Source organism: Grampus griseus (genome assembly GCF_964374135.1).
Source record: "Grampus griseus genome assembly, chromosome: 6".
In the NCBI taxonomy this organism is placed as follows: Eukaryota; Metazoa; Chordata; class Mammalia; order Artiodactyla; family Delphinidae; genus Grampus; species Grampus griseus.
Window position 1 is genome coordinate 5,366,827 of NC_139000.1, and position 26,427 is coordinate 5,393,253.

The 26,427-nt window shown below is 60.7% G+C and overlaps 1 protein-coding gene across 1 annotated transcript in view; it reads left to right on the forward strand.

Annotated features, from left to right (window-relative positions):
* Positions 1-1,470: 1,470 nt before the first annotated feature.
* FIBCD1 (fibrinogen C domain containing 1) overlaps positions 1,471-26,427 on the forward strand; it is a gene marked incomplete at both ends in the record, with an annotated part of 30,144 nt that continues 5,187 nt past the window's right edge. Inside the window, 5 exons of the mRNA XM_082657305.1 lie at positions 1,471-1,542; positions 10,795-11,274; positions 14,967-15,126; positions 15,537-15,673; positions 25,397-25,493. Coding sequence (XP_082513431.1) covers positions 1,471-1,542; positions 10,795-11,274; positions 14,967-15,126; positions 15,537-15,673; positions 25,397-25,493 — 946 coding nt within the window. The remainder of the gene's footprint in view (positions 1,543-10,794; positions 11,275-14,966; positions 15,127-15,536; positions 15,674-25,396; positions 25,494-26,427) is intronic.

Consider the following 26,427-nt stretch of genomic DNA (forward strand, 5'->3'; position numbering starts at 1 on the left):
GGCAGGGAATAGGGGGGTCTATTCTGAAGCTGGGGGAGCAGAAGATAAGGGGCCGCAGAGAGGGACGGGCGTGGCAGTCGGTCAGGCCTCCGAGGCGGCCCGGGGAGGGGGCGGCCCGTCAGGAACGCGGCGTCGGGTCGTGTGGGCGCCTCCCGGTCAGAAGCCACAATGGCAGCTCGTTAACAGCGCAAATTAAGGACTTTGTCAATTACCTCTGAAGGCTGCACCGGGCGGATTAAATGCTTTTAAAAGTGCTGCCGATGGAAAGGGGCGACTAAGAAACCTCTCCCGGCACAAATCCCTCCTCTACCGGGCAGAGGAGGAGGCGGGGGCTGAGGCAGCACGGGGCGCGCCCGGCAAACGCGGGCGATCGGCCGGGAGCGCGGCAGAGCGCGGAGCCGCTGGTACTCGAGACCGCGGCGCCGGCGGCTGCCGCGGCGGCGGAGACCCCCATTCAGCCCGCGGGCCGCCTGGGCTGGGAGGCGTCGGGCCGGCTCACCGTCCGTGAGCGCCGGGACACAGGTCTACCGACTGTGGCCGAAGCGTCCCCAGAGCCGGCTCGCGGGTCGGGGTCCGGAGGGGTAGGTCCCTGGTGGCTGGAGACTCCGGGACTGGGCGCACTGGCCCCGGGGTCCGGACTCAGACCTCGGAGACCGGCAGGGGACGCACGCCGGCCGGCCCACACCCCAGGCCCAGCCCGGGTCTCAGGGTGAGCCCAGCGCCCTGAGGGGGCCAGGAGGAGCGCGGCGCCGCTCCTCAGACACGCCCGACGGCCCATCCCGGGCGCCCACGGGGCCCGCCCGGCGCCGCGCCCCCAGCGCACGGTGAGTTGGCGAGGGTCCGGCCCGGGAGGAAGTTTGCGAGGAGGCGGCCCCAGGGGCTCTCGGGCCCCTCCGGAGCCGGCGAGGGCCTGGCTGCCCGCGGCTGTTTACTGCCCTCCGGGCTGGGCCCGGGGGTCTGGGCCGGTCTGCCTCCTCTCTATTAGGCTTTGGGGAGGTGGAGTTTATCGCCGTCCGCAGTGTGTGCGTGTGTGTCAGAGGGAGACCGGGGGAGCAATAAAAGGCAAAGAGAGTACGAGACAAAAAAGACACGGAGATTGAGAAGGAGGAAGGGAGGAGGGAGGAGGGAGGAGGGAGGCGGGAAGAGGGAGAGGAGCGCGCAGGGGGAGGCGCGGGAGGCGGGAGCGGGGACGGCGCGCAGCGCGAGCGGCGGGCAGGCGGCTGGCTGCCGGCGGCTCTCGCGCTTCCGCTCCCGCTGTCGCCCGCACACACCCGCGCACACGCCGGCAGGCACACACACTCGCACACCCGCACACGCACGCCCGCTGGCCCGGGCCGCCCCGGCGCTGGGCACCGAGGCGGGAAGCCGGCGAGCAGAACGCGCCCCTCGTCCGAGCCCGCGCCCACGTCGGCGCCTTTGCGCTCCGCAGCGGCGCGCCTCGCCCGGCGTCCCCACCAGTCCTGCCGGAAGATGGTCAACGACCGGTGGAAGACCGTGGGCGGCGCTTCCCAACTTGAGGACCGGCCGCGCGACAAGCCGCAGGTACGCGCGGCCCGGATCGCGGGGACATGGGGCGGTGGGCGAGGCAGTGGCCTCTCTGGCCTGCGGGCTGGGCACCCGGGCTGGAGTTTGGGGCGTACCCCCGTGAGGCTCGACAGGCCCGGGTTGGGGCGGGCACCCTCCTCTCCTCCTCCTCTATAGGAGGCTTGAACTTGAGGTTCGGGCTGTGGATGGGGGCGGCACCCCTGCAGAAGCCCCTTTGCTCCACAACGGACTCAGGTGCACATCTGCGCAGAGGCAGTAGGGGACCTACGGAGTTTACAGTGTCACCGGCCCTTAAGTGTGAGTCTCCGTTTCCTCACCTCTACAATGGGCATCTGAACCACTAAAGTATTCACCCTGAGCACCCCCTGTGCTAGGCGGCTGGCATGCGCCCCATCACCCCCATCTCCTCTGAATCCTCACACTTTAGCCAGCCGACCCCCGACCCCATACAGTAGAGAATCAATAAGTATTTGCCTCATGTGAGAACCCTGGATATTGTGATTCTCCAGCTTTAAGACAAGGAAAGTAAGACTCAGCGAGGGTTGCTTCTGCCCGAGGCTATGCAGCTCTGCTGGGATTTGAACCTGGATCCTTGGGCTCCAGGTCTGTTCATTCCACCCTTCCTGCTGCCTCTTCAGGGGCAGTGGAGGGTGCCCAGGGCTGTGGCCTGGAAGGGGGTGAGGGCAGAGCTCCAGGGCTGGCCAGAGAGGGGGCTGGAGATGGGAAGCTGAATGGAGGGGCAGCCCTGAGGCTGCCCCAGGCTGGGCTGCCAAGGGACTGGGGCAGGCAGGCGAGATGAGGAGTCCGCTCGGCAAGGAGAGGAAATAATGGAGCTGCCCGTTTTAAATTTCAAATTTCTCCCAGACAGATGTCATTGGGGAAGGAACAGTTCTTGTTTGCAGTGGCAGGAAGGGGGTGGCAGGGGCGGGCCTTGGCGGCCCCTCACTCCCAGGAGCGGCAGCCTGCGCATTCTGTCTGGAGTGACACTGCCGTGGCATGCCTCCACACTTTGCAAAGCCCTTTCCCAACCGTCTGCACAATCTCACTTTCTGCAGCAGCCTGGGGGCTAGGCAGGGATGCACATGCCCACGTCACAGGGGGATGGTAGCTCAGAGAGGTCGAGGCATGCACCCAAGTCACACAGCATGTTAGCAGGAGAGCAAAGATTCAAAGCCAGGTCTGACCCCAAGCCTCTCCCAATGCCTTCCCGGGCTGGTCTATTCCTCTGTTAAATCAGGTGCACACCCAAGCCAGCCCCAGACAAAAAGTCCTCTCCTGCTGGGATCTGACTTTCTCCCAGCTTAGCAAGAGCAGTCTTACCTCCTCGACTTGTTCAAGCCATCTCCAGCCTGGCCCGCTCTCCCTTCCCGTTAGTTTCCTTACAGGTACTGGTTGCTTGTCATCTTGTCCTTTGCCAGCCTCTGGTCCCACACCAGACTGCCCATTTCCAAACCTTTGCTGTCTCATCTTCCCCCAAACACACACACACACACACACACACACACACACACACACACACACACACTTCACTCAGGAAAATCCTACATATACTTCAAAACCTACTCAGATGCCACCTCCTCCAGGAAGCCCTCCCTGATGCCTGGTGGCTCTGCCTTGAAGTCCCAGCAGCATTTAGCCTGTGCTTCTCAGCTGCCTTTATCTCTCCCTGCCATGTTCCCTAGCCTTGAGTCCCTATTCCATCAGGAGCTCCCTGTGGACATGCACTCCTTCTGGGCCCCCATCCTGGGGTCTCCCCCTGAGTCCAGTCTCCTGTCCTTCCATGCAGCTCAGGTTGGGAGCTGAGGGATATTTGCTGAATTGAACTGCATGAAGCCCTGCCAGGAGGAACTGTGGGAGAGGAGCCAGCAAGTGCTGATGTGTCTCAAGGGGAGGTGGCTTCAGGGGGATCTATTTGAAATGTGGCTTTAAGGCCTCCTGGGTAGGCCCCAGCCTCTCCGCTGCTTCCTGGAAAATATATTCCAGCTGACACCAGGCCAGAGCCCAGCCGTCTGCCCCTTGGCATTGGAGGCTGCCGAGCGCTTGTGGTCCTAGAGGCCTGGGCCAGTATCAAGCACCACTTCCCCACTCCACTCCTTTGGTGATCCAGCATATAGACAGGCTGCCCTGTGCCAGCTCCAGGCTTGCCTGAAGATTCAGATACGAGACCAGGCCTTTCCTGTGCCCACTGTTGGAAGAGAGAACCTCACCTGCCCTAGTTCCCTTGGGCCTGGCCTTCTCTCCTCCTCTGCTTCTCCAATAGTTTCATCTTGACTATTGACATGCTGTGTGACTCTGGGTAAGTTACTCCCCCTCTCTGAGTCTGGGCTTTACCATCTGCAAAACAGGAAGAGCAATCCCTGCTTCCTCCTCACTTCACAAGGGCTGTTAACGAGGGCCGAGTGAAATACTGGTGTGCTTTGCAAACTGTAAAGCTCTGTGCACCCTTGAGGAGGGTCGCTCTTAAAGTACCCTGTCCCTTTTTACAGGCTGTCAGCGTCCCGATCCCCCCTTTGCCCACCAGGGAAAGCAACTTGACCACCCAGTTCCCTCCAGAAGGGCCTGGCTGAGGTTCTTTAACAGGGCACTTCCTCCAGAAAAGACGCCAGTGCCACACTCTTGAGTGCCAGCTGGGTTCATTTGCAGATCTCTCCTTTCTTAGTCAAACCACCCTGGGAGGTTGGCGGCAGGAACGATCAACCCATTTGACAGACGAGGAAACTGAGGCTAAGAGAGCCGCAGCCAGGACTCGAACCTGGGTCCTCCAGGGTGGCCGATGAGCCTTATTGGGAAGATGCAGGGAGAGACGCTGACTGCCCTTGACTCAGCTCACTCAGGCATATTATGTAATTCCCAAGGAGAGGGCTCCAGCGCCCAGTGTGTGATCCCAGGGCATGCGCGGCACCCAGTGCCATTGAAGGGCCTGCATCCAAGTGTTGCTGTTTCAGGGACAGCCTTAGGCCGGCTCTGTCCCAGGCCTGTCTGGCCTCAGCTCCTTATTGGCTGGGTGACGTTGGACAAGGTGCCAACTTCGTGAGAACGTCCCTTCTCCCCTTGCAGAATGAAGGGGCTCTCACAGCCTTAGGGCAGGAGATTACGGTGGAATATTTGCCAGGAGTTTGGAGTTGCTCAGATAAAAGGATCTAGAAATAGACATGATTCTCCTAGTCTTGGAGTGTGGGGCAGGAAGTCACCCTGTAACCTTCTCCCCTGTTGCGGGGAAGGGAGGGCTTTTTTCTGAGCAGTCCCTGAGTCAAGCCACTCCACAGGGAGGTCGACCTCTGAACTATCCCAGGCCATGTCTCCTAATATTTTCAAAACTTTGAAAAATATTCCAGAAAGGAAAAAAAAAATTCTCGTTGGGAAGTTCTTCTTGATGTCTAACCTAAAGCCTGCTGCATTTAATTCACTTAGTGACTATTTATAGAGTCCCTGCTTCATCTAGGAGACGTAGCTGTGAACCTGTGCCTCGGGAGCTTAGAGTCTCATGGGAGGGACAAACTCACATCGTGGGATTATTACAAACCACGATGGGCACTAAAAAGGAAACAATACACGCCTCTGTTGTCTTGTTGCCTGGGGTTTGGGCTGAGGTCACTGTGCCTGGGTTGAGAGAGAAGGAGGGTGAAGTAAGTGAAGAACAGGGGCTACAAGTCAAGGACTCCTTCCTTCTCCTATTTCCTGCGCCCCTCCTCTGGCCACGGGCTGCCCCACGGAGCTCACCCGCTAGCCCAGTGGTGTGGCTGTGATGGGGAGGCCAGGAGGCCAGGGGAGGCCAGGGGTGGGAGTGCAGAGACCACTTCCCCGGGGAGGTGATGCTTAAGCTGAGCAGCATTTGCCAGATCTGTGCTCCAGGGACACCAAGGTGTGTTGGGGGAAATGACAGAAGCCAGGCAGGTGCAGAGAATCACCAGGCGGAGGCTGGAGGAGGGCAGCTATAGCTGAGGCTGGTATGGGGGAGGCGGGGTGGGACCTGGTCCTGGGCCTCCGCAGCCCTGGAGGGGTCTGAGCACGAGTGTCCTGGGCCCTTTGCCATCAGGAGCGTCCCTGGCCGCCAGGTGGGGAATTGGTTGGCGGGGCCGGGAGGAGGCAGGGGGCTAACGAGGAGATGGTTGTGGTGATGTAGGAGCAGATGACGGGGCTTGGACCAGGGCAGGGCTGGGGGCGTGGGGACAGAGGGGACCAGGGGATTAGAGGAGGTGGAGTGGACAGAGCCAGGTGCTGGCTGAGCGCGGGGGTGAGGGAGGGGAGCACAGGGAGGTTTTGGAGGGGGCGGCTGGTGAGGCTGGTACCATCCCCGGGTGGGAATCGCAGGAGGGCTCAGGTGTGGGGTGGAGTGAGCCTGGTTTGGGGCTCTGTGAGCTGGAGGCCTGGAGCTGTGGGGGGTGGGGAGGGTGAGCAAGACCCTCACAAGAAACACCTGGAGACCCTCCCGCATCTGAAACGGACCCGGAGCTGAGTGCTGTCGGGGGAGTGACCGAGCTTGGGTGGCTTGGAGCCTCCGGGAGGGGGCAGATGTGAGCCGCTCCCAGACCCTTCTCTTTGTCCCCTAGAACACCTCTGGCCACTCCCCCCAGGGCCTTCCCGGTGGCCTGAGGCTTCAGATGGCCCTCAGCATAGGTCACATTAAGAGGCAGGACAGGGCTTTCCTGGTGGTGCAGTGGTTAGGAATCCGCCTGCCAAGGCAGGGGACACGGGTTCGAGCCCTGGTCCGGGAAGATCCCACATGCCGCGGAGCAGCTAAGCCCGTGCACCACAACTACTGAGCCTGTGCTCTAGAGCCTGCGAGCCACAACTACTGAGCACGCGTGCCTAGAGCCTGTGCTGCGCAACAAGAGAAGCCACCGCAATAAGAAGCCCGTGCACAGCAACGAAGACCCAAGACAGCCAAAATTAAATAAATTAAATAAATGAATTTATTAAAAAAAAAAAAGAGGCAGGACAGGGCACTCTTCCTCAGGGCTCATAGAACAAGTCCCAAGTCTGGGACCCCAGAGTTTTGAGCAGAACATCCAGCTCCTCATTTTAAGGGGTCTCTGGGATCCCCCTTCTGCCAGGGTCAGGGGATCAGAGTCCAGCCCAGGTCAGGAGTCATTTGCCTGGCCGTGGGAGCAGATGTGGGCTCCTGGGGAGAGGCGAGGAAGACTTCCCCAGGGGCTCTAGGCTGGGCAGGGGCTGGGCTGCCTGCCCCCTACATGATCCATGAGCCCATGTGCAGCTCTGAGTCCCTGCTGGGCCCAGAGCACACACCACGTCCCCCTTGGATTTCCCAATCCAAAGCCGCACAGTGTGTTTCTGCCACGATGAACAGCCATGCTGCCAGTGGCTGGGGTGTGCCTAGGAGATGGGGGGCTGGGAGCAGCCTTGCCTGGCCTCCCCCAGGGGGGAGACTTTCTTCTTCCCCCTTTGGTACAAGGAGTGTAGTCTCAGCCTACCCAGGGGACCACGACCCAGCTTCCTTAAAAAGCAAAGAAGAAGAGGGGGTGCGGGCTGGGCGGAGCACGGTGGCCGTGAGCCTCTTCCTCCAGAGCTCTCCTGGCCTCCGCCAGACCCCATGGCCACCTCTGGAGGCTGGGAACTCGGAGGAGGCAGCTGGGACGGACGCCACCCCTCCACCGAGGCAGCTCTGGGGCTTCCTGCCCCCCACCTCCCCGGGCACGAGCCCATCTTGTCCTCCCCTTGGCTGGGACTTCCCGGGCAGCCTTGGACCGGGGGCCAGCACGGGGGGTCACACAGGGGACAAAACCACACCTCTCCAGCCGGGAGCTCACACGGGTGTTTAGTACCAGCAGTGGGTCTCAGACCCTGGTTCCTCTGAGGCTCACCGCCTGCGATACCTTCCCGATCTCCAGGCACCTTGCCCCTGAGAGGCGGGGGCCCTGTGTGCATCCTCCCGCCTCCCGCAGATCCCAGGGGTGTGGGCACCCAGTCTTCCCCAGCCCAGGGCTGATGAGTAAGCGCCAGACCCCCGCACGCTCCGCTGGGCTGCTCACGCCTGAAGCCCCCCCTTAGTATCTCGGGCAGATTTCTTTGCAAGGCACGTAAGCGGCAGCCTATAAAAGCGAACAGCACTTCACGTTTAAGGTGATCTCTGAAGACTGATTCTCCTCTGCTGAGTGGCCTGTTTCATCTCCAGGCTCGTCGTCCCCCTGCCCCTCAGGGGACACCTTGTAGCCTTCTCCAGCCCCTCCCCTCCCTTGTGCCCTCTGTCTTCCCGCCAGGGACCAAGGGCCTGGGTGGAAGTGGATGCCGAGAGGGCTGGGATCCCGGGACACAGGAGGGACGAGGCCGGCCACTCTGCCTCGCCAGCTGGGGACCTTAATGCTCTTCAGTGGAGGACGTCGCTCAGAGCAGCTCGGGGCATGGTGTCTCCCAGCGGACTCCGGGAGGAGCCTGACAGGGACTCACTTGCTGACACAGGGTTTGTCTCTCAAACCCCAGTCACACTTCTGGCAGAGGCGGGAATGGGGTCAGATGGCTCAGCAAACAGTCTCGGCACAGATGGGCGATTCCAGAGTCACCCGGGCCTGGGTTCAAATGCTGGCTCTACCGCTTGCCTCCCATGTGACCTTGGGCAAGGGTCTTCTCTCTCTGAGCTTCAGTCTTCCCATCTGCAGAATGAATCCAGCCACAGCAGGGGGGTGTTGGAGGTTTCAGTGGCAGGAACACAGTACGCGCTCAAGGATGAGCAGTGATAAGGCAGTGCCTGCCCGTGTGGAACGTGCTGACTCGCAGTGACAGGGATGGGGCGGCCTGGAGGTGGCCTTCATTCTCTGCCAGGCCATCCCAGGTGGGCACAGGGCTCAGCGTGGAGGTTATGGCCTCTGCCCTGCCAAGCACCGTAGGTCCCAGGGCCTTTGCCTCCTCCCCAAGCCAGCAGGGTCACAGAGAAATGACCTGGTCCATCTGTCTGTCCCTCCGTCAGTCCAACAACCAGCCGCTCTGCGCCTTTTGTGGGGTGGAGGGGCTCATGGTCTAGGGCAGGTTTCCTGGACCTGGGCATTGCGGGTCCCCAAGTCCCAGATTTCCTTGTATCCACAGCTTTCATCAAATCCCCAAGTCCCCAAGGGGATCCGTGCCCCCAAAGAGGGTAAGAATCACAGTCTACGGGACATGCGTTCCCTCAGGGCAGGGCTGGGGTGATTTTCCCTCCTTGTCCCCCAGTCAGGGACTGGCTTGGAGCCTGGCTCACGGGGACCCCGAGGAATATTGAACGGGTGTTTGAGTGAATGAATGAAGTCAAATTGGTAAATGCCACCGTGGGGAGAGGGGGGGCTGTGGGAACACCGAGGGAGAGCCCCACCCATACCGGGAGAAGGGCTGAGGAAACAGTCCTGGAAGAGGTGACATCCAGCTGAGCCCTGAAGGAAGAGATCAAGTTTAGGCCGGTGGAAGAGAAGCAGAGGAAGCGGATGTCTCGGGCTGGGGGAGCAGCCTGTGCGGAGCTGATGACACCTTAGGGTCTGGCTGGAGTAAATCGCGTAGGTGTGGGGAGCCCAGGATGGAGGTGCCCCCCGGGCCTGGGCAGGGGTGGAGAGGGCAAGGGTGGAGTGTTGAATCCCATCACTGCAGCGACAGGCTAAGGAATCCTCTCCCTCATGTTGCCAACAACACAGACCCCCTCCTTCCTCCTCCTCTGGTGCCAGGTAGGAGATTCAGGAGTGACTTGTAGAGTTTGAATTTATGGAAAAGAAGCTGTTTGCTCTACCATATTTTCTCATAGTAAGACGCGCGATGTAAGAGGCTATTTTATATATCACCGAGAAAGAAAGGAAAGTTGTCAATTACAATTGTAAGATTCCCCCCAAACGTCGGAGACGTTAAAATACGAAGGGAAAGAAAATAAAACAGGGAAGGTACGTCCTAGCATCAGTGACACAGAAATAGCACTTTGGGTGGAAAATAAAAAACCCAACACCTCCAGATGCTCTGTGCACATTGATCATGAGATAGTAAAAGCCGCTAATATTTATTGCCTAAACACAGCATGACAGGCACGGCTCCAAGTGCTTTAATATACTAATCCGTTTAAAGATGTGTCTTGGATTCAGAAAGTTGAAAATGTGGGGGAAATTCAGTGGTAGGAGTTGCCTGGCCCTGGGGAGGAGGCAGGAGGCTGAGGGTCCAGTCTGAGCTCTGCTTCTAATCTGCTGTGTGACTGTGGGCAAGACCCTGGCCCTCTCTGGGCCTCAGTCTCTCCGTGTGTCCAATGCTCAGTGATCGCTTTGCAAGTTCCTTTTGGGCCATGCGTGATTCGGTCTAGCGAGTCTGGATTTGCTATACATCATGGTGCCTCCCTTACTTACAAGCTGCACTGGGTTCCAGCTTCCTTTGTACTTAGTCCCTACTGGGTCTGGGGGGTGGAGGGGGTGCTTTGTGAAGAGGTGGGGGGAGGAGGAGGAAGGAGAGGAAAGGGGGAGGGGAGATGCTCAGGTGGCCACCCTCTGCCTGGGGACTTGTGGCAGCCTCGTGCGCCTGCAACGGCCTCAGGACTCAGGATGTGGGTGCTCTGGGTTGAAAGGGACCTTCAGTGACGGGCGCCCGTGACCCCAAGGCACTCATTCTGCTGAGACAGCGCAGTGATTTGTAGCATCGCTGCTGTCACTGTTACAGCTCTCTTCCTGAGTCTGCACAGCAGGTACCTGCATATGGGGTGGGCATGTCATTATTGCCCCCATTTTACAGATGAGGACAACAAGGCTTGGGGGGGTGAAGTCCCTCACCCAAGGTCACCCCGCAGGAAACGACAGCTTGGGGACCTGAGTCCAGCCCGTCTGGCTGCAGAGTGGGAGTCTCTACCTCCCGCCCTTACCAGACCCAGGAGGGCTCCACGTGGGGAGATGTGCCTACCCCAGTCGGGCCACGTGGGCCAGGACAGGGGCAGCGAGGGAAGGGTGCCTCTCTCTCCATCAGTCTCCCCGGCTCTGCCTCTGTTTCTCTTGTCATCCTCTCCATCTTTGTCTCCCTACAACTTTCGCTCTCTCCATCTTGCTATCTTTGGTGTGTTCCTGTCTCTGTCTCCCCTCTGGGACTCTGTTTCTCATCTCTGTGTGACTCCCTTCCCCCGTCCCCAAGAAGGGGACCCTCTGAGCCTCGTCCAGGCCTCACAAAGGCCAGAGGCCCCATCCTAGGGCTGCCTGGGCCCTCCTCACCGGGCAGAGCTGGAGGCCCTGGTCTGCCCCTGATGCTGCCCCCTCTCTCTCCCGTCTGTCCCTCTGTCTCTGTGTCCATGTGCCTCGGGCTGGCCCACAGCGGCCGAGCTGCACTTACGCGCTGTGCACCGTGCTGCTATCCCTGGCCGTGCTGCTGGCCGTGGCCGTCACCGGCGCCGTGCTCTTCCTGAACCACGCCCATGTGCCGGGCACGGCGCCCCCGCCCCTCGTCAGCACCGGGCCAGCCGGTGCCAACAGCGCCCTGGTCACCGTGGACAGGGCCGACGCCTCGCGCCTCAACATCCTCATCGACCCACGCTGCCCTGACCTCGCCGACGGCTTCGCCCGCCTGGAGGGCGCCCAGGCCTCTGTGCTGCAGGCGCTGAGCCAGCGCCAGCCTGAGCCGTGGCTGGCGGGGCAACAGGAGCGGGAACTGCTGGACACCTTGGCTGACCAGCTCCCCCGGCTGCTGGCCCGGGCCTCGGAGCTGCAGGCGGAGTGCGTGGGGCTGCGGAAGGGGCACAGCGTGCTGGGCCAGGGGCTCAGCGCCCTGCAGAGCGAGCAGGGCCGCTTCATCCAGGTAAGGGTGGGCTCTGTGCCTCGGGGTCTGGGCAGGGGTGGCGGGAGTCAGGGGCACGCCGGCCCGCTGGGTGCCTGAGGCCCGCGGCATCACTCAATCCCCAAGTGCCCCGGGGCCAGGGGCTGTGGCCATTCCCATCCACGGACTAGCAAATGAGGCCCAGGCAGGTGAGAGTGTCATCCGAGGCCACACAGCTGGTGTGGCCAGGATTCAAACCTTTACCTGAACGCCTTCCTGGTGACCTGGGTATTTGTGTAGCATCCATGGCGTCCAACAGTCGAGTCAAATCCAGGGCTGCAGGGGCTTCCCAGGCGCTCCAGAGCAGGTGAGACACCGGCAAGGCAGGACGTGGCCTCCGTCAGGCTAATGGAGGTTCAAGGTCATGTGGCTCGTCAGTGGCAAGCCCTCCCCCCAGTTGTGCCACGTGGCCAGAGAGAGCTGCACCCCCTCCCCAGATCCCCCCGTTCGCTGCCATTTGATGCCCACAGCTTTCCAGGGAAGGAGGGACCAGTTGAGGAGCTCAACCAGACCCGCAGACTGTCCTCACCACCTCCACCCCACCCCCGCGCCCGCCCCCTCCCAGAGCCGAGCCAGGTCCCAGCAAGCACCAGGTAGATCTGGGTGAAGGTTTCCAGCACTGACCACGCCTTGTGCACCAGCAAGAACTTCCCCCTTCATAGGATTGGAGATCCAGTATCATCTCATTGGCCCTCTGCCATTTTCCAGAAGAGAAAACTGAGGCCCAGAGTGGGGCAGTGATTTGTCCAGAGTCAGGCCTGGCATCTGGCCTCTGGAGCGCCGCCCAGCCTCCAGCCCTGTACCCCATGCCCCCCGTGACTTAGGTCCTTCGGGACTGGGAGGTGAGCCCCACCCCTGCCATTGGTCCCAGCCCCTTCCAGACACCCGGGGTGACCGGGCCTTTGGTCACCCAACAGCTCAAGAGCAGTGGGCCTTCTCCCTCCCTCTGAAGGCTGCAGCTGGAGAAATTACAGTCTTCCTCATCCTGTCTGTGACTGATGGGAAGGCGGCTTCCCCATCCTTGGGTGGGGTGTTCAGCTGCCCTCCTGCTGCCCCCCGCTCCATCTGCAACATCCTCGCCCTCGTCTGCAGAGCTCGGGGAGACCTCCAGACGTTTGGGGGGCTCTGGGTGCCCCACCCCACTCTCCACATGGCTCAGCCCCTGGTCAGCCAGACCCGCCCTCAAACGCTCACCCTCAGGGCAGGGGTGGAGGATTGGGGGCAGGGGCCCGGGGTCTCCCACCCACCCACCCATGCGGAGGCCTAGAGCTGCTCCTGTGAGACTAACAGTTCTGGGACCCAGCAGTGCCTTGGCTTCCCTGATATACTTACTTCTCACAAGAATGTTTAATTTGACTCATTTCCCACAGACTCCAGGTGATTTCAGAGACCATGTGTCTTGCACAGTTAGGTCACCATAGCTCCTAGTTCCCCTTCTACAAGCTGCCCAGACCCTTAGCTGATCAGCGCAGAGCCAGGTTTTTCAAAGCAATGGCCGGAGTCTCTTTTAACATATCTTGTTAAAAGATATGTCCCTAGACCTCACCCCCAAACCCCGCCAGGGCCCCAACAGTTCAACAAGCACCCACCCGGGTGACACATGCGCACGGATGTCGGAGGCCCGCTGGCCCAGGAGCGGAAGAGCTGAGAGGTTCTGTCCTCACGATTGGAGTCAGCACAGTGAAGGCTCCACCAAGTACCAGCTGTGGGACCTTGGGCATGTCAGGTGCCCTCCCTGGGCTGGGCCTCCTCACCTGTAACACAGGGATAGCACAGTCCATACCTGATAGGTTGCTGGAGCTCGTGGCTGTACAGGGCTCGGCTGGCGTATGGCACGTGAGAGGGGCTGTTTGCATATCAGCAGCTCTTTCATTATGATGGTGGAAATTGTCTGTAAACTGAAGTTTCAGCCCATGGGGGACCGCCACTGAAAATCTTTTTTTGGGTCCACACCGGGTGTTAATAAGCGCTGTGCAGCACAATAGCCCTAGGAGGTGGGGATCATTACCCCATTCTACGGAGTGACAGACTGAGGCTTGGCGTGGCGAAGTGCTTTGTTTAAACTCAAACCACTGAGAAGTGCTGGAAGCAGCAACTCCGATTTCACTGCCTCTAAAACCTGCCAATCCCTCTTTAATGCATCTGTGCGGCTCAGCGAGCAGGGACTGACTTTCCCCATTAATTCCGGGCATGTTTATATGTACATTTTCAACTTTAATCATTTGCTGGTTTAAACTGAGGTCTTCCTTGCCCGTTAGCAAGAGCCAGCCGTGCCTGAGTTTCTCGAGCATGTCTGCATTGTCACAGAAGGATGGGCAGTACTGATTCGACTTAACCAATGCACCCCGTGATCTTTGCTGCCCACACCCTGCAGGGTAGCCCCCTGCCCCCTGCTCCCTGGGGCGGCCCGCATCCCTCTGCAGGGCTCCCCCAACAGGGCCTGTCTACTGGACCCTGCAATAGAGCCCAGGGAGAAGCCCACCACCCTGCCCCGATGCTCCCGCCGTCCCTCTCAGAGCCTCTCCCCGAGGCCTCAGCCCCACTGAATCATCTGCTCAGTCGAGGAGAAACTGACAGGGCAACTAAAAGCTTTGCAGGGTCTCTGCTTCCAGACGAGCCGAGAATCATATTTTGTAAACTGCCGGCGCTGTAAATTTCTGCTTTCCTTCTTCCAACGAGCTATTATTATCTGACAAGTGACGGATTCAGTGTGTAAAACCCAGCATGCTTCCACGCTCGCTGGCTGCAGCCTGCCCGTGACCCTGTCTCCCCTCCTCCGGGTCCCATAGCGCTCCTTTCCCGCCAGGCAGCCCCGGGGGACCTCTCCTTCTGGGCCTCAGTTTCCCCATTTGTAACAAGCGTATGACGCCTCAAGCCCTCCCTCCTGGCAACACTGTGGGGGGCAGGTGAAGGGGTGGACGCCAGAGGGCCCTGGAAAGTCAGAGCCATGGGGCATGGGTGGGAGTGCAGTCCCCAGGGCCCCACCTGTCCAGTGCAGACCCATCACCCCTGCCTTCACAGCCTCGCTGGGGGGTCAGAAGAGACGTTGGGTGAAGGTGTTTTGTAACCTGGAAGGTGCCTTGCAGTGAGGTGGGCACCCAGGTACTGAGTACTGAGTGCCTGCTGTGGGCCCCACGCTGTGCTAGGTACTCCCCACGTTGTCACCGGTCCCCATAGCACTTGGGCTCGGGAGGCCAGGTTAGCCCCATTTTGAGGCTTGGTTAATCACTCACCCGCAGCTGTGTAACTGGCCAGTGGGTGAGTTGGGGTTTTGAGCAGCAGGGCCCCCTTTAGTCAGCTCACTTGGGCTGAAGGCACAGAACTGGATGAAAAACAGGGCCTGGGGGCAGCGGGGGCACAGGTGTCTGCTGAAGCCACTCTGTCTCCTCCCACCCGAGCCCCTGCCCTCTGAGCAGTGGGGCTGAGACAGCCTCAGATGGGGGCCAGAGTAGGGCAGGGGCTGCCATCCCACCAGGAGCCCACCTCCACCTTTGGGACAGCTGTGTGCCCACCAGAGCCCCTGCCACCCTGGCACTCCGCCCACCCCGGTGCTCCACCCTCCCAGAGCCCCACCCACCCGGAGCTCCACCCACCCCTGTGCTCCACCCTCCCAGAGCCCCACCCACCCGGACTTCCACCCACCCCTGTGCTCCACCCACCCCTGTGCTCCGCAGGTTCTCTCCGAGAGCCAAGGCCACATGGCTCACCTAGTGAACTCCGTCAGTGACGTCCTGGACGCCTTGCAGAGGGACCGAGGGCTGGGCCGGCTCCACGTCAAGGCTGACCTTCAGAGGGCGCCTGCCAGGGGATCGCGGCCCCGGGGCTGCGCCAACGGTGAGTGGGGTGGGGCTGCCTTCCTTGGGTGACCTGGGTACTCAGGTTCGTCCCCACCTGCCCCACTAACAAGGAAACACTGCTGCTGTTTGCTGAGGACTTCCTGCTGCTGGGCAGCACTGAGCGCCCTACCTACACCCTCCTGTTGACCCCTCTCCCAGCCTGATGAGGCGGAGCTCATTGTACCCATTTTCCAGATGAGGAAAGTGAGGCTCAGAGAGGGTGCTCACTCACCAGATTCACCCAGGGAGAGGCAGGACCACGGTCTGACCCCAAGCCCAGTGCTCTAGAGCCCACTTGACATTGCTGGATGGACAGACAAGTCAGAGAGACCCGGGGACGGCGCGGGGGGCCGTGGCGAGGGGACACGGGTGCCAGGCCCAGTGCCCTGACGGCCTTCCCTGTCTCAGGCTCTCGGCCACGCGACTGTCTGGACGTCCTCCTGAGTGGACAGCAGGAGGACGGCGTTTACTCTGTCTTCCCCACACACGACCCCGCTGGCTTCCAGGTCTACTGTGACATGCGCACTGACGGTGGTGGCTGGACGGTGAGTCTCCGGGGCTGTGTGGCCAGCTCGGCCAGGCCCCGCTTCCTTTGGGCCCTGCAGATGGTCAGGGCAGACCCTGGGGTGACCCAGGAGGCTGTGCACATGAACCTGGGGTGCTCTGAGAGGCTTCTCACCCAGCCTTCCACCCTTGGCCTGAGCAGAGACCCTGGTGGTCTCCTGGCAAGGAGCCGTCGTGATTTCCTTGCACCTTCTGGTTCCTGCCTGGGAGGGAAGTGGGAGCAATGGAAAGGCAGGGGTGAGACAGCCGTAGGTGGCCCTGAGACCTCCCCTGTGCCAGGAGAAAGGGGTGGAGGTGGTGGGGCAGAGGCCCTGGCTTGAAGACCTAGGGGTCATCAGATCTGCCAGCTGGGAAGCCCCTTCTAGAGCAGGGTCGGCCCACTGGTCTCCCACGGTCTCTGTCGCAATTGCTCAACTCTGCCTTCGCGGGGGCGGGGAACGTAGCCACAAAGCAAAAACGCCTGGGGGCTGCATGGTGGATGCAAGGGTGAGGGCGACATCGTTCACCATGCAAGCAGGAGGCGAGATGGGGAGGCCTGAGCGAGGCGGGTGGGCGGGGGCAAGCAGATTCTCTCGGGGGGCGGAGCCTGCTGTTAGGAGCTGGTGGGAGAGCCGCTGAGAATCCCCCGAGGACCCCGAGACGGATACACCTCTAAACCCCTCTTCGAGCTCCAGAGGAGAGAGTTTAAGTGTACTGGATCACATTCTGGGCCTAAAAGCGCTTTTGTTTTCCTAACTCGGAACATCTGAGTTATGGCCTTTGTGTCTGGGAACCCCTCGGCGGGCAGAACGGCTCCAATGCACCAGTCAGAGCCCAGAAATCAGAGTTAAGGGTTAGGACAGGCTAAATGAAACACCAAGACGCCGGCCTGGGCCATGCATCTTCCACTCCAGTGGACTTGAAGCCAGTCTCCTGGGAAGTCAGTCAGGATCGGGGCCGGGAGGCGGGTAATTCCTCGGGCCCAGGCTTCGGGGCCGATTAGAGGGGAGTCGATGAGCTGCGCCGGCCTGCTCAGCCCTCCCTCTAGGACATCTGGATCAGCTGGCCTGGAAGAAAGGCCATTCTCAGCTGAGAAGTGCTTGCGAGGCCGAGAGACGTTCATATCCATTTGGGATTCCATCAAAAGCAATCTCGTCCCAGATACCTCTGGGCGTCTGTCAGGCTTACCTCCCTGCCACACGGAATCGCTCGGAAACCCAATTGCTTGGGAGGGAGCTGGCCGCCGCCTTGCTGGACCCCGATACCATCCATCCTCATTAGGCTCCACATCCAAGCTGCCAGGCCTCAAGTGCCAACACCGGTGGACAGGACGCCTGGGGCCGCACACGTCAACCGGAGCCTGCTTCCCAGAGAGCCGGCCGCGCCTGGGCGAGGATGTGGCTCGGCGTCCCTGCCCCCTCAGGGACACTTTACAGTTCATATACCACGGCCCTGCCTGGCACTGCGCCAGCCCTCCTCCAGCCCCTGGAGGCCAGCCGGGCAGCCTCAGAGAGGGCAAGAGCCACCCAGCAAACACGCAGCCCAGCCTCACGCAAGTCCGTGGGACTGACTGTCACACGGTGTCACTTGTCAGTTCATGGACTCAACCACAGGGCGCCAACCACAGGCCAGAAGATTCCACAGCAAGCTGCCGGCCGGGCGGGGAGCTGGGCGCATCCGCTGACTTGTGTGAGGGCTGTGGAGCCCCTCACGCCACCTGGGGTTACCAGAGAGGCTTCTGCACTGGGAGTTTGGAGCTCTGGGAGATGAGGCAAGAGCAGTGTTGCAGGCAAAGGGAAAACGTGCGGGGTCAGCAGGGAGGTGGCAGGGCTTGTTCTGGGACCGCGGTGGCTCCGTTCTGCTGGTGTGTGGCGCTCGCGGGGCCAGGGCCAGGTGGAGAGGCAGGCAGGGCCTGGGTCGAGTGGCTTCTGCAGGTGCAATAGGAATCGGGCTTTTACCTGGGGGGCAGAGTGGGCTCCTGCTGCCCTCAGAATTTCCCCACGGAGGGAGTGACCCAGAAACGAGGGGCTGAGGGGTGGAGGGGGCGCGTGAGTTCCGCGGGCCCTGAACCCTTGCTGAGGGCGTGGGAGTCGCCACGTGGGAATGAGGTCGGGGACAGATGGACACACGCCTCAAGGTGGCCTTTCTGCTGATGTGGCCACTGGCCCTGGCTGAGCCCCAGCCCTGCTCTACACTCACCAACGACCCCAGTGACCCAGGCCACAGAGGGTCACGCTGATCAGCAAGGCCACTCCTGAACCTAAGACGTACACCCAACCCCACCCCTGCCCCAGAAAAGAAGGGGGAAGGCAGGAAGGAAAGGCCGGCCCCTGCTGACCTGTGACCCTGGGCAAGGGGCCCAGCTGGGTCGCCAGGTCCTTTGGTACAAGGCCTCCCGGGTCTACCCCTCATGCTCCCTTTTTGTACCTGTCACAGGTGCAGCTAAGCAATCGCTGCCCAGGTGTTACCTGTCTGTGTCCCAGCCAGGCTTGCGCTCCGCAGGGCAGCGACTTGTCATCTGGCGGCCACTGCAGCTCAGGGGTCTGCGCGGTTCCCGCACACCATCTGTGCTGCCTAAATACTTGCCGGACAGGTGACTGTCGGCATCTTCTGGCAGTGTAACTTCACCTTACGGATCCTCACTTTTCTCATCTGTTAAATGGGTTAATGTAGTGCTCTTCATGGTGGGAACAGTCAGAATCCTCCACAGGGTGCTCACCGGTAGGGAAGGAGCAGGGGAAGGGGGAAGGGACAGCAGGGGTCCACGGGAGCCCTGAGGAATCTGGCTCCACCCTGCAGGATCTTACAGTCAAGCAGTGGTTTTTTTTGTTTTTTGGGGGTTTTTTTGCGGTACGTGGGCCTCTCACTGTTGTGGCCTCTCCCGTTGCGGAGCACAGGCTCCGGACACGCAGGCTTAGCGGCCATGGCTTACGGGCCCAGCCGCTCCGCGGCACGTGGGATCCTCCCAGACCGGGGTACGAACCCGCGTCCCCTGCATCGGCAGGCGGACTCTCAACCACTGTGCCACCAGGGAAGCCCTCAAGCAGTGTTTTTAAAGGGGAAGAAGATTCGTAAAATCAGAGGCCAAATTTCCTCATTTGGAAGGTGACGCATGGGACGAAGCAGCCGTTTCCAGCTCATCTCCCTGGCCCTGTGGGACTGGGAAGGTCACCTTCCCTCTTGGGGCACCCCCTTCCTCGTCCAGCCAGTGGGGTGGCCCTTGTATGTCACGTGGCCACATTTCAGGGCCTAGGGAACAGGGTGACCATGCCCAGGGCCCCATGTGTGTTTTATGGTTGGAAGGAGGGTCCAGCCCGGCCTCAGCAGACTGGGTCCCCTGCTGTCCTGCCCCGAGGCACAGCCTTGTCCCCACCAAGATCCGCCTCCGCTGTGCGGCAAACTGGGCCTGATTGCCAAGCCCTCATCTTTGCATAATCACCAGTTGGGGCCAGAGAAATCGGGTCCAGTTCAGCATCTTCCACAGTGGGGACCTGCGATAGGATTGATTCTGCTCTGCGCCCCCACGCGGATCCACCGCAAAGCCAGCTTCCCCAGCGCCATGAGCGAGTGGCCCGAACCTGCGTCCTCTGCCAGGCACTTCACTGCCTTGTGGGGTCGGCGGCTCAGATAGGCCTCTAATTGGCCCCACTGCGAGAGAAACCCTCCCCTCCCACCGTGCCCATTCCTGCCCTACCTGAGCTCCCCAGGTGGGAGGAAAATCCTTCTCTCATCTAAGAAGCCGCCACCTGAGCAGAGCCCAGCCCAGCTGGGGGATCAGGCTCCGGACAGATGAAAAGCTCCCCAGCCCCAGCCAGCATGCCTCGGGATGTGCTGGGGGTGCCGGGACTTGGGAGTCCACCGGGGGTGCTGTCTCCTCCCTGTGTCCCACAGGCTGTGGTGGCAGGAGGACCTGCCGTGACATCAGTGCCCCAGGCTGTTGTCGGCTCCGAACTGCTCTGGGGAGTCCTCGGAGGCCTGCACACGCTGACAATGACCACGGCGACTGGTGACAGCACCCCTCTGGTCCTTGACCCATGAGGTCAGAGAAATCTGCCTCTGTCCGGAGCAATTTGGATTTCTCAAGCTTTGAACGTAGACGGGGTGATGCACGTGGAGCTCGGCCCAGGGCCTCGGCATCTGATAGATGGCAGCTCTGAGCGGTGTTTGCCAGGAGCCGGCAGGCACCGACTGCCAAGCCTGGGAAGCATGGCGGGGAGCCAGGCCCAGGGGTACCATTTGCAGTCAGAAACAAGGAGTGGGCCCACTTCCTTCTGGGCTTGGCACCTGGTTCTGAAGGGGAGGGAAGGTAGACCTACTGTGCTCTGTCCCCCTCACCCGCACCGCGCGTACACCTTTTTCTTCATTGAGTCTCTGCCGTGATCCTGCAGGGGTCACCAAGGCGTTGCTGGTGGGGCCTTTCTACAGAGAGGGAAGCTAAGGCTCAGAAAGGTCCGGGACTTGTGCGGAGTCACACAGCCCAGGAGAGGTAGAGCCGGGATATGAACCCAGCTCGGCCTCAGTCCAGAAAGCGTGCTCTTGCCGCCAGCCCAGGCAGCGGGGCTGGGGGGGGCGTGCTATCCAGAGGTGTCCAGAAGGGATTTGAGGGGTCACTGTCTCCCGGGAAAGCGGGCAGAGTCTCCCCAGGGGCCGCCCTTGAAGGGCTGCGTTTGCTCGCCTGTCCAAGTTCTCTACGCTTTAGAGACAAGAACCCGCCTCTACCACAGCCCGCCGCCCCTCCTCACGGGATCGCCTGCTCGGGAGGCCTGGGAAGCTGGCGGACGCCGCAGCCACACAGCCAACACGATTCTGCCCGTAATTGGTTTCTGCAGCAGCTTCACCAGAGTTGAGGGAAAATCTCAGATGCTGCTTCGTGGGGACACTTCTCAGGCGGCAGAGACACACCCTCCCCATCTCGTAGCGTTTGGACCCACCCCGCCTCTATCTCTTGCGCCTCAGCTCCTCTGACCACCTACCAAGACCCTGCTCAGTCTGCAGTTCAGCTGAGCATCTCCTCCTCCAGGAGGCCCTCTAGGAACACCCTCCCACCCACCCCAGCAGGTGGCTCATCCTCCTCTGAGCTCCCAACAAATGTAACAACAATTGTTACCCTTACGGAATGCCCCCTATCAACCAGCACATTTATCCTTGCGGGTTGGAGCTGTCATAATTCCCGTTTTACAGATGAGGAAACGGAAGCACAAGGATCAAAAGAACATGCCAGGTTGGGAGCTGCTCTACCCTGAGACTGCTGGCTTGTGCATCCGTCCATCTCTCCTGGGGCTGTGAACTTTCTGAGGGCCAGAGTCCCGCATGAGTCCAGGCACGCCGTACGGGGTCTGGAGCAGCAAACCCGTCATTTTGCAGAAGACAGAAGCCAAGACTTAGATGCTCATCCTGCCTGTTGGCTGGAGTCTGGCTAGAACTCGAGTCTCCTGAGTGCCAGCCCAGGGCAGTTTTTGGAGCAGATCTGGCTCAGCTATGATAAGGGCCACGGGGGCTCATGGGTGTAGGGGAGCAATGTCCACCCGCTCAGCCGTGGGGTGCCCCTCGGCTGCTCTCAGTCTTTGTGTACCGTCAGTCTCTCCTCTTCTGGTCTCAGTGGGCCCCCACCTTGAGGCACCCCCATTCAGCAGAGGTCACCCCACCTCTCCAAACCTTACTCTTCTCATCTGCCAAAAGAGGGCACGAGCCGCTCCCTCCCGGGCTGTGGCGGGGAGGGCTGTGACTGTCCTTGAAGGCACCGGGGTGACCACACAGCCGGGCCCCGACACTCGGGAAGACTCCACACTCTGGGCCGCGTGGCAAACAAGAAGCAGGTCGGACAGGGCCCGTCTGAGGAAGGGGCCCCCGGCAGAGACCAGACCTGCAGAGCACGAGACAGGCCCCGGGAGCCCGTCTGACACACACGGGAGAGTCAGCCGCTCTGCTGCACCCCCTGTCTCCTGCCGCCCCAGTGCAGCCGCTCCTTCCTTTGAAACCGCCCGGCACCATCTGCAGGACCGTGTGGGCCCAGCGCGCCCCTGGCAGAGCCTCACGAAGCGGCACTTGGAAGACGCCGGGCAGCAGGCTGCTGGCTTCTGAGAATCCGCACCAAGAAAACGCACCCCGTCTGTCTTCCCACTCGTGGCACCTGCCCAAGAGGCCGCGGAAGCGTTTCTACATCAATCACTTTGCAGCCGGAACCCTAGGGAGAAGGCCCCAGGAGCCAGACTGATGAATGTTTTAGCCCTAAAATTAACAGTTAGTTTCCCTACCTTTCCCCCACTTTTTGCCTAAGTGGGGACCCCTGTTCTGTGGGCAGCGTGGAGGAGGGGGATCAATCCTTTCCTCGCTTCCCTCTTCTTATCTGGCTGATCCTTGCTCTGTGGCTGAAGGCCTTCTCGTTGGTGACATCCTGCCATCTGGCGTCCCCTGAAGTCCAGCTGGTTTCCAGGAATCTGAAGCCACAGCTGCAGTTCACCCTGAGCCTCTGAATCAGAGGAAACACGCTCCTGGGAGCCTTGCAGGACCCGTGGATGACCTGTGCCCTGTGCTCACTTGGAACATGCTTCCGCTGACCACGATGCACTGCGATCGGCTCGAGGGCAAGGCCAGGGTTTCGAGTCTGAGATCCCAGCCAGGGCCCAGCATGCTCTGTCACTCAGCGTTTGAACCAAGGAATCAGGGCAGCCCGTGGCAAAGGCCGGCAACATCAAACTGCGCGTTGTGCTCCGTGGGCAGGTGGGGAAATCAATTTAATGGGTTGTGATCGACATTATTTTTTTAATCAAATAGAGTGGAATAGAATAGAACAGGATAGAAAATATTAGTGCCTATTCATCTTAAAGGCATATATCCTTTGGGAAGCTTTTGTTTCAGATACGAACAGCTGTGAGTGTATGTGTCGTGATGAGAACTGCATTTCCCTGGACCACGGTCCAAAAGTCTAAAAGCCACGCGGCGTGGATGTGTCTTCAAGGGGTGGTTCATGCTTCTTTACCACTCAGGGTAAAGCGCCCGTGTTAGCAAACGATGCTGTGGTCTCTGAGCTGCTGCGGACTCGAGCCATCTCGGCGGGATGCCTGCCGCTCGTGGCTGACTGCAGATACCTTCCCAGGTGGAGGAGAAAGGCAGGGAGGCCCAGGTGGCCTTGAACGTGCGCTCATCCCCTCTGATCATACACCCAGACCGAGCTCCAGCAGGGGCCCTGCCTGTTACTGGCGCCCAGCCCCGCAGGGCAGAGGGAAAGAGGGGCCGAGGACGGTGGCTTAGAGGTCAGCTCTTGCCTTGAGAGGCCTGGCGAGGAGGCAAGGGGGCAGGCTTGGGAAGCCCTGGCCAGTGACAAGTGAGAGCGTGGACGTGGGGGTAGGACATTGGCCTCCGGGTGTCCAGCCTGGCCTCAGGCTGAGGGGTGAGGTGTGGCTCAGACTGCCCACTCACGGCCACCTAACTTCTGGCCAGTTTCTGTCTCCTGTAACAAGGAGGGGGCCCAGGGGACACAGAACCAGCCTCCCAGGGTTGGGGTAAGGACGTGCGTGTTGCCGGGCAAGGAAGACTTACGCCGAGCATATGTTGTGGTCAGCTCTCAACCCCAGCCGGTCTTGGCCACTCTGCCCGTCCGTCCCCATTTCTGGGGTTCGGGTCCTGCCCGTGCCTGGAAGCGTGGTAACCCCACTTCTACTTCATAATAGCGGGAACAGGAACAACAATACCGATGGCAATACTACTACCAGCCACTCGGTAATTTATTCCTCGCTGAGGTCCCGGGAGGTGGGCTGGTCAGTAGGCGAGGAGAGCGTGGCCCGGGGCGCGGGGCGGCGGAGGGAGGAGTGATTCTCCCAGACCACACCTTGGGAAATGCAGGGCCCAGGACCCGGCCCTTCCTCAGGGCCACCCTGGATTCCTTCCCAGATGCCGGCCCCGCTGGCCACACGCCACTCGTCAGACCAGTCCTACTTCCCGCCTGGGTGGGGGTCCCCTGAGCCAGGCCTCTCCCCGTGCTCCTCTGCCCCGAGGGCCCTGACTTGGTCTCCCCACCCTGCTCCTGACATGGAGATGCTCAGTGGAACATTTGAGCAAATGAATGAGGCTTGGGGACGTGCCCTGGGACAGGAGGCTCGGGAGGAGAAGGGCCCAAGTCTGGAAGGAGGGACTGGGTGTGGCCTGGGGCAGGGGCCAGGGAGGGGAAGGAGGGGTGGCCCTGGCCCCCTGAGCTTACTCTCGGTGGGTCACCGATGGGGGAGGTGCTGCCGGGGCCCCCATTTTACAGATGTGAAAACTGAGGCTCAGAGAGGTGGGGTAACTGGCCGGTGCTGTAAGGGGCAGAGCCCGAGCTCTAGAGCCCAGGTTTGTAACCACTGCCCCCCCATGCCCCCTCCCCGGCCCCTCCAGCCCCCCTCTCCCCCGCCTCCTCCTGCAGAAACAGGCTCCGCTGTCCGATGTCTTCTCGGGGGAGCATCTGAGCTTCTGCCAGGATCAGGCCTTTCAAGGGGCGCGTGCTCAGGGTCCCGATCTGCAGCCATCAATACCTCTCTCCGCCGGCTCTCAGATCTCCGAGCCTGATCAAATTTCCTTCCGCGCCGGCCCTTCTGAGGGCTTTCACGTGTCAGGGCTGGGCCAGGTTGCAGGTAGCGGAACAAGAAAAAAAGGTGTCACCTCCCTCCTGCCACCTGAGGTCAGAGCTGCCCAAGCGCTGTGACGGATGGGTCCCCGCGGACAGATGCGGAGCTGCGGGCAGACGCAGCTCCGGGCGGCTGAAATCCGGCTGCTTAGGGATGAAACGGGCGGCTCGCGGGTGCCGCGGCCAGATCTCTAACACGTCCGGCGTGGGCGCGGATGGGGTGCTGGGGGCGGATGCTGCCTCCCTCTGCAAATGAGCAAGAGAAAGGCTTGTTAGAAAGGGTTGGGGGGCGGGGCGGGGGGCGAGCTGGGAACAGGATTGCCAGTGGATCTTGTAGAGACTCGAGGCAGCTCTGGCCTGGACCAGCGTGGTACTTATTTCAAAGCAGTTTAACCGATGGGATTCCCGACTCCCAAACCAGCAATGTTATTAAAATGAAGAACAGAGGCAGCCGGGCTGCTTGTCAGTACCCGAGTCACACCCCCGCTGGCTGTGGACCCCTGGTCCTCCCCTGAGAGGTGGCCGGGGCTCTGCTTTCCCAAGCCCCCATTCATCCCCTGCCCGGGCTCTTTATAAGGGGGGATGTGCAGTGCGTGACTGCAGCAGGGGCGTATCGAGAGACAGAGCTCTGGCGGCCAGGCCTGTGTGTGTGTGTGTGTGTGTGTGTGTGTGTGTTAGCGGGTTTTAAAAACTTGAGAATGGGGTTTTGTTCAGTTTTGTTTTGACCTGGGAAAAGATATAGGGACCCTTGCTCACCCCCTTATTATTTGACCAGTGAGGAAACTGAAGCCCCAGAAGGGATGGGACCCATCCAGGGTCCCACAGTGGGGCGGCAGAGGTGGGCCTGGAAGCCAGGCTTCCTCCACTGCAGCCCAGTCCACTCCGGTTCCCTCTTGAGGGGACGTTTCAGGGCCTGGGGGCATTCGGTCTGTCCCCCCTCGGGCCACCACGAGACTCCCGAGTCCCTGCTCTGCTCTGGGGCCCGGTGGGAGCTGTGGAGGGAAATGGAGGCCCAGCCCCTGCTGTCCCCAAGCAGGCAGGTGAAGGGAGAGTGTGGAGCAGGGGGACGCACGTGGGGTCCTGGGAAAGCTGGCGCTAGCTCTCCATCCTCCTCCTTGCTTCGCAGGTGTTTCAGCGCCGGGAGGACGGCTCCGTGAACTTCTTCAGAGGCTGGGAGGCGTACCGCGATGGCTTCGGCAAGCTCACGGGCGAGCACTGGCTAGGTGAGCCTCCTGATGCCCAGCCCGCGGGGTGGCCTGCCCTCTCCCTGTGCGCCACGCCCTGTCCCGTCCGAGCCCCGTCCTCATGTGGATGCCGTCCGGGCCTCCCTGGTGCTCCGTGCAGAGGGGGTCAGCACGTCCAGTGTGAAGGAGCTCCACGAGCATGAAACCAAAGGCGGTACGCTCGCGGGGGGGCGTGTCCCACAGAGACGTGTGCTTTTCCTGCCGGGGACGCCCTGGGACTTGGTCGCTGTCCCGGATCAGGCAGCTGTGGCCAGTGCAAGGGCCCTGTTCCAGGTGCTGGAGGACCAGGACGACCCCAGTGCTGCCCTGCGCTTGGGAGTCAGCACTGCCCGATGCTGTGCTCTGGACACCGCGGGCGCATCTCCCCAAAGAGCGGCCGGTCGGCGCTCCTGGCCACAGCTCCCACGGTCCCGGGGCCGGCACGTATTCCTTGCCTGGCACAAAGTAAGGGCTCAATGAGCTTATGTTAATATTATTATTATCACTATTATTTACTTGCTATTTATCTTGAAATTCACTCAGTATTTTAAAATGTAAATATCTCACATAATTTCATTCTAAAGAATGACATCTGTAAACATCGCAGGTCGGAGGTCATGTATATATTTGGGAACAAGCTGTGGCCTGAGGTCAGGTTTGGGGCTTTTTTGGTTTGTTTGAAATATCATTCACTATTTTAAAGGGCACAATTCAGTGGTTTCCATTATCATTATTTTTTTTCTCCTTTGGCCGCGCTGCGTGGGGGATCTTAGTTCCGCAACCAGGAATGCCCCCTGCGTTGGAAGCGTGGAGCCTTAACCACTGGACTGCCAGAGAAGTCCCTCTGGTTTTTAGTATATTCACAGAACCGTCACCACGATCTAATTCCAGAACATTTTCTCCACCCCCAAAAGAAACCCTGTGCCCCTTTAGC